This window comes from Oncorhynchus mykiss, chromosome 14 (assembly GCF_013265735.2).
Source record: "Oncorhynchus mykiss isolate Arlee chromosome 14, USDA_OmykA_1.1, whole genome shotgun sequence".
Lineage (NCBI taxonomy): Eukaryota > Metazoa > Chordata > Actinopteri > Salmoniformes > Salmonidae > Oncorhynchus > Oncorhynchus mykiss.
Window position 1 is genome coordinate 35,930,631 of NC_048578.1, and position 7,290 is coordinate 35,937,920.

The 7,290-nt window shown below is 38.0% G+C and overlaps 1 protein-coding gene across 9 annotated transcripts in view; it reads right to left on the minus strand.

Annotated features, from left to right (window-relative positions):
- The window catches only part of LOC100305133 (TNFAIP3-interacting protein 1), a 42,062-nt gene extending 35,380 nt beyond the window's left edge, over window positions 1-6,682 (minus strand). For 2 of the 9 annotated variants that reach the window (XM_036943450.1, XM_036943448.1), the window contains exons 1-2: window positions 651-760; window positions 91-181 (exon numbers count right to left, since the gene is read on the minus strand). In XM_036943450.1, coding sequence (XP_036799345.1) covers window positions 91-129 — 39 coding nt within the window. In that variant the 5' untranslated portion in view covers window positions 130-181; window positions 651-760. Of the gene's footprint in view, window positions 1-90; window positions 182-650; window positions 808-6,574 lie in introns of those variants that run through there. The other 7 variants (XM_036943456.1, XM_036943451.1, XM_036943454.1 and 4 more) reach the window with 7 other exon arrangements.
- Between the last annotated feature and the right edge of the window lie 608 nt (window positions 6,683-7,290).

Genomic DNA, 7,290 nt, shown 5'->3' on the forward strand with positions numbered 1-7,290 from the left:
GAAGCTGGATGTTGTCATGAGATGCGATGACATCAACCTCACGTTACAACACCACATCATCATCATCATCATCATCATCATCCAACTCACTCTGGCGTCTTTTCGGCCTCTCTTTCTTTCTTCGTTCATTATTGATTAGAAGAGACGGCTAAAGTGTCCAGTCCAGAAAATATAAAGGTCCCTGATTAGATGACAAGCGAGAACAACATCTGTCGCGGTTCAGTAGTTAGTAGCAACATCCGACTGTTACACTAGTTTAGTTCATGTTAATGACTAGCCATGAAGCTAGCTAACGTTAGTCATCAGTTGCTATATGCTAGGATGTTGGAAAACCGTCAGCTAACAAGTAGGACATCAGACTGTTTAGCAAGCTAACATTATGCTTACTTGAACGATAGCTAATTCATATTATCCGTTAGCTAGCTATCTGTCAAAGTATTTCTTCAAGATAACCTGGCTAACCCGTTAGCTGATTGTCATGCAAATACTAGCTAACATGACAGATTATATCTTACAGATAACTAACTAACGTTAACTAGCCATTTGCTACGCATCAAAACCAGTGTGTTTCCTGATAACGTAGCTAGCCAGCTTTAAATTAATTTCATGGTAACCAAAGAACAAAGAGATCGTTGGCTTGTGTTAGCTACCTTTCTGCTTCAGTGGCTCCTTCGATTTGCCCAGACAACCAATTGCGGAAGTGGTCTCTGCTGTAACCTGGGAAAGTCCACCTCGCTCTCGTCTGATGTAAACAGCTGTGGTTGACAACCGGGCCGACCAATGCAGACGCTTGACACAGACTGGTGTAATCTTTAAAGAGACAGTGCAGGGTTTTGCTCCAAACCTTGGTAATGTAGGGATTGGGACTGCACGACTACAGTCAGAGTAAGGCTTTGACCGGTTACCTTCTACCACCAAGGCTTCAAAGCTACAACGGTTAGCTGAAACAATAACAAAGCAGACAACACACTTTGTTATCACGCCTCTGATATTGACCTGGAGTTATGTAACCATTCTCGAATTCATAGACAGAGCTATAGATGCAAGGAGGACTGACCATCCATGATATAACATATTGTTATGAGGCATATAAACATTGGAGTAAAACAAGTTTATATTTCGGGTTCAGATGGGGTACGACAGTTAAACTAATCTCATGAGGCATTTACCAATTGTATTCTTCAAGAATCAATCGGGAAATATAATTCATTTATTAGTAAAAAAAAATGATGTAGCAACTATGGATTCTAGCTATTAGCTCCACACGTCTAGGCAGAGGCTGTAGTACAGTCACACATTCACTACTCCTTCACAGCTCCACACCTCTAGGCAGAGGCTGTAGTACAGTCACATAGACTTCACTACTCCTTTACAGCTCCACACCTCTAGGCAGAGGCTGTAGTACAGTCACATAGACCACTACTCCTTCACAGCTCCACACCTCTAGGCAGAGGCTGTAGTACAGTCACACATTCACTACTCCTTTACAGCACACCTCTAGGCAGAGGCTGTAGTACAGTAACATAGACTTCACTACTCCTTCACAGCTCCACACCTCTAGGCAGAGGCTGTAGTACAGTCACATAGACTTGACTACTTCTTTAAAAGCTCTACAATAAGCTGAATTGTTATTTCCATGATGTTCTATCTATGCACAATGAACTTTGGAACAACCTTGATAAAGATTGGAATCTCATGATGGGTGACCTCCAAACACTAGATGCAACCAAAACCAATAATGAAAATAAAATAATGCCTAAACATGAACTGCTATTGACAAAAATAGGTGAGACAGTGCGTCTGCACCATAGAGATAGATAGAGCACTAATTTTTGTATCTGTGCCATTATGGCGTCTGTGACAGCATGGGCAGCGTCATTGAGGCTATCTCCATTATGAAGACATACATTTTCTTCTTCACGATTGGCTGATCCCTCCTGATGATCCGGTTGGACATGAGTCGTACAGAGTCACCAACAGGGATCAGTCAAGGAAGTTGGAAGTCCAACTAGTTGACTACATTAAAATGGTGGAAGCCCTAAATTGCGCTGGCCATGCTAACACAGCCTTTTGGCCACTAGAGGCCTCTCTCATTCTCTATGGTCTGTAGGACCCATTGGACACCATATTCAGGGTTGAGGAGTAATGTAATCTGATTACAAAAAAAAACTGTAACTGTAATCAGTTACATTACCAGCAAACATATTGTAATCAGATTATCGCTGCTTTTGAAAAACTAGATGATTACTTCTTGGATTCCTTTTAAATTCTGAAAGGATGTTTTCTAAATTCAATTCAGCATTGAAAAAAAGCGCAAGTTTAAGTTTGTTCCACCTCAGCGAATCTGACTACAAATCAGGGACCACTATGATAACGTACCAAATGTGTTTCATGAATCCTTTTTATCTTCTAATGAATACCTCTTAAAGGGAAGGTCATCTGAATGTAATCAGATTACATTGCTGAGTTTGGGTAATGCAAAATTGACATTACTGATTGCAATTTTGGACTGGTAACTAGAAATTGTAACGGATTACATTTCGAAAGTAACCTAGCCAACCCTGGCCATAACCAGCACTCCACCCTAACCTTAAGGCCTACAAGACTGAAAAACTTTGTTTGCGGCCCTGGGGGCGACACAACAGTTCACTCATGTCAGGCCAGGTAACCATCCCAATGGTTAAAACTTGGCACACTGCTATCTTTTCATTCTTCCCTTTCCATCAAACCCAGTCGTGTGTCACGCAGACAACCTAGGTTCAAACCCAGTTGCGACTAAAGACAATGTTAGCCCGCTGAGCTAAAGCTTAATCAAATCTGTTTTTCGACAACATTAATCTTCTAGCGCTGCAAAAATTCACATTTGGCGTTACGTAACCGATGTTTATATTGTGAATCAAGAAAAACATCAAATGTTGTCTTGCTAAACAAGAGTAATTTTGTTTTATTGCTTATCTTGAACATTGGCTCACTGGTTTAGAATATAGTAGAATAGTAGAGTACGGTAGAGCAGAATAGAGTAGAATAGTAGAGTACGGTAGAGCATAATAGAGTAGAATAGTAGAGTACGGTAGAGCAGAATAGTAGAGTACGGTAGAGCAGAATATAGTAGAATAGTAGAGTACGGTAGAGCAGAATAGTAGAGTACGGTAGAGCAGAATAGTAGAGTACGGTAGAGCAGAATAGAGTAGAATAGTAGAGTACGGTAGAGCAGAATAGTAGAGTACGGTAGAGCAGAATAGTAGAGTACGGTAGAGCAGAATAGAGTAGAATAGTAGAGTACGGTAGAGCAGAATAGTAGAGTACGGTAGAGCAGAATAGAGCAGAATAGAGTAGAATATTAGAGTACGGTAGAGCAGAATAGTAGAGTACGGTAGAGCAGAATAGTAGAGTACGGTAGAGCAGAATAGAGTAGAATAGTAGAGTACGGTAGAGCAGAATAGAGTAGAATAGAGTAGAGTAGTGTACAGTAAAGTAAAATAGAGTAGAATAGAGAACAGTAGAGTAGAATAGAGTACAGTAAAGTAAAATAGAGTACAGTAGAGTAGAATAGAGTACAGTAGAGCAGGATAGAGTACAGTAAAGAATAATAGAATAGAGTACAGTAGAGTAGAATAGAATAGAGTAGAATAGAGTACAGTACAGTAAAGTAGAATAGAGTACAGTAAAGTAAAATAGAATAGAGTACAGTAGAGTAGAATATAATAGAGTACAGTAGAGCAGGGTAGAGCACAGTAAAGTATAGTAGAATAGAGTACGGCAGAGTATAATATAATAGAGTAGAATACAGTACAGTAGAGTAGAATAGAGTATAGTAGAATAGAGTACAGTAAAGTAGAATAGAGTAGAATAGAGTAGAATAGTAGAGTACGGTAGAGCAGAATAGTAGAGTACGGTAGAGCAGAATAGAGTAGAATAGTAGAGTACGGTAGAGCAGAATAGAGTAGAATAGTAGAGTACGGTAGAGCAGAATAGAGTAGAATAGTAGAGTACGGTAGAGCAGAATATAGTAGAATAGTAGAGTACGGTAGAGCAGAATAGAGTAGAATAGTAGAGTACGGTAGAGCAGAATAGTAGAGTACGGTAGAGCAGAATAGTAGAGTACGGTAGAGCAGAATAGAGTAGAATAGTAGAGTACGTTAGAGCAGAATAGTAGAGTACGGTAGAGCAGAATAGTAGAGTACGGTAGAGCAGAATAGAGCAGAATAGAGTAGAATAGTAGAGTACGGTAGAGCAGAATAGTAGAGTACGGTAGAGCAGAATAGAGTAGAATAGTAGAGTACGGTAGAGCAGAATAGAGTAGAATAGTAGAGTACGGTAGAGCAGAATAGAGTAGAATAGAGTAGAGTAGTGTACAGTAAAGTAAAATAGAGTAGAATAGAGAACAGTAGAGCAGAATAGAGTACAGTAAAGTAAAATAGAGTACAGTAGAGTAGAATAGAGTACAGTAGAGCAGGATAGAGTACAGTAAAGAATAATAGAATAGAGTACAGTAGAGTAGAATAGAATAGAGTAGAATAGAGTACAGTACAGTAAAGTAGAATAGAGTACAGTAAAGTAAAATAGAATAGAGTACAGTAGAGTAGAATAGAATAGAGTAGAATAGAGTACAGTACAGTAAAGTAGAATAGAGTACAGTAAAGTAAAATAGAATAGAGTACAGTAAAGTATAGTAGAATAGAGTACGGTAGAGTATAATATAATAGAGTAGAATACAGTACAGTAGAGTAGAATAGAGTATAGTAGAATGTGTAATAGGACCCCAGTGTCTGTTAATAACCGATGTTAACCAAAACCACTGCCATCATGTTTCCCAGCATGCTCAATGCAGGTGATTTCAAAATATATATTTTTTTGTGTACAGTAAAGTAGAATAGAGTACAGTAGAGTAGAATAGAGTACAGTAGAGTAGAATAGAGTTCAGTAAAGTAGAATAGATGAGAATAGAGTACAGTAGAGTATAATAGAACAGAGTAGAGTATAATACAGTAGAGTATAATAGAATATAGTATAATAGAGTACAGTAGAGTATAATAGAATAGAGTAGAATAGAGCACAGTAGAGTAGAATAGAATAGAGTAGAATAGAGTACAGTAAAGTAGAATAGAGTACAGTAGAGTAGAATAGAGTACAGTAGAGTAGAATAGAGTTCAGTAAAGTAGAATAGATGAGAATAGAGTACAGTAGAGTATAATAGAACAGAGTAGAGTATAATACAGTAGAGTATAATATAATATAGTATAATAGAGTACAGTAGAGTATAATAGAATAGAGTAGAATAGAGCACAGTAGAGTAGAATAGAATAGAGTAGAGTAGAATAGATGGAGCCAGATCTAACACACATCTCCAATCTCCATTTAAATATTTTTTTTAGTCCAGGACTCAGATTCATCTGTCCAGGTGGACACTGGCCCTTGATCTAGTGGGCCGTGGCCATGTGAGAAGTGGGTCGTCAGTTATGAGAAAACATTGAAAATCACATACAATTTTGTTTCTTAATTTGTGTCGTTGGAGGACAATTTGGGTCATGGGAAGACGGTCAGTTTCTCATTTCGGTCTTGTGCACTTTGGTCATTCAAGTTTCACAAAAACATTTAAATTTATATATTTTAAATATCAAAAGTTAGCAAAATGTATTTTCTTCTTTGTAGGAATGAACGTCAAAGAATTTGCTGCAATACATGGCTCACTTTTGGCTTCTCCTCAAGCACAAAATACTGTGAAAAGTCCACACCTGGACTGTAGCTTGGTTGGATATGTGCTGAATGGAAGTCTGGAAAAGCTGGCTGATATTTGCACTGTTCAGTATAGAGTTCGTTTTTCATAACTCAGATTTACTTGTTAATGCACACCAATAGTAACATGTTTATCATATTTTTTTTTGGGGGGGGGGGGGGGGGGGGGGGGGGGGTGATTACAGAAATGTTATGTTATAATTTCGGATGTATTTTTTCTTAAAACAACAAATATGACCTATAATTACTCCCATACTAAGGTAAGCCAAATCAAATCAGTCAAAGAGAAACTATGACATCACATAAATGGAATTAAATGTTTTTATACCATATTACATTGGGGGCAGCAGGTAGCCTCGTGGTTTGAGCGTTGGGCTAGTAACCTGAAAGGTTGCTGGATCGAATCCCCAAGCTGACAAGGTAAAAATCTGTCATTCTGCCCCTGAACAAGGCTGTTCCTAGGCTGTCATTGAAAATAAGGAATTTGTTCTTAACTGACTTTCCTAGTAAAATAAACATCAAAACATGAATTTTAGATTACTGGAAGAGTATCATATTTATATTTTTGATGTATTTGTCTGAAATAATTATAATTTTATTCTAGATTAAATTAACCTATTTAATATTAACAATCATTCACAAATGAAATTGCATTTTTTTTTTTACTAACTTGATTCGCCCATGTACGCACATTAGATGATTCATTCAGCGTGACCAAGTCAGAGTCAAACAGCTTCAACACAGGACTCTTTATAACCTAGACAAACTCTCTTATGACATCAAACAAAATGACATCTATATATACAATTTGGAAAAAAGCGAACAAACATAAACTCACCCACACATTGAGCGTGTGTCCGAGAGACGCATTTTAAGGAAATTGGTGAATAGCGGGGGAAGCTATTTCAATGTTTTTAGAGAGACGTGGGGAATTCCCACATAGAGAAAGGGCCTGATACAGTTCATAGCCTAAACATAAGAGAACAGAGCAGGACGACCTGGGTTCCGTCTAACTGCGCAGTAGTGTAGTCTGGCCTAGAGTGAACAACACAACCAGCGAAACAGACACAAAATACTCCCAGTCTGTTGCTGTATGTGTTAGTTATATTCTACACAGGAATACTAGTGTTGCAATGTACTCTTTACGAATCAAAACTAAAGTGTGCTGGAAATTAAATGTCTCTTTGCACATTTAGTTGACATAACACAGAAATGAATGTCCATACTGCACAAGTCCTAATAACCAAGTTTAATCTCATTTATATTAAACTTGCCTAGTTAAATTAAAGATTAAAAAAAAAATCCATGAATGTATAATAATTAACATGAAATAGGGATAATTGTGCGGTTGTTGTCTTTGTTTAAATGAACAGTGTTGAGCTGCTGCACGGTGCAGTTTAAATGAACAGTGTTGAGCTGCTGCACGGTGCAGTTTAAATGAACAGTGTTGAGCTGCTGCACGGTGCAGTTTAAATGAACAGTGTTGAGCTGCTGCACGGTGCAGTTTAAATGAACAGTGTTGAGCTGCTGCACGGTGCAGTTTAAATGAACAGT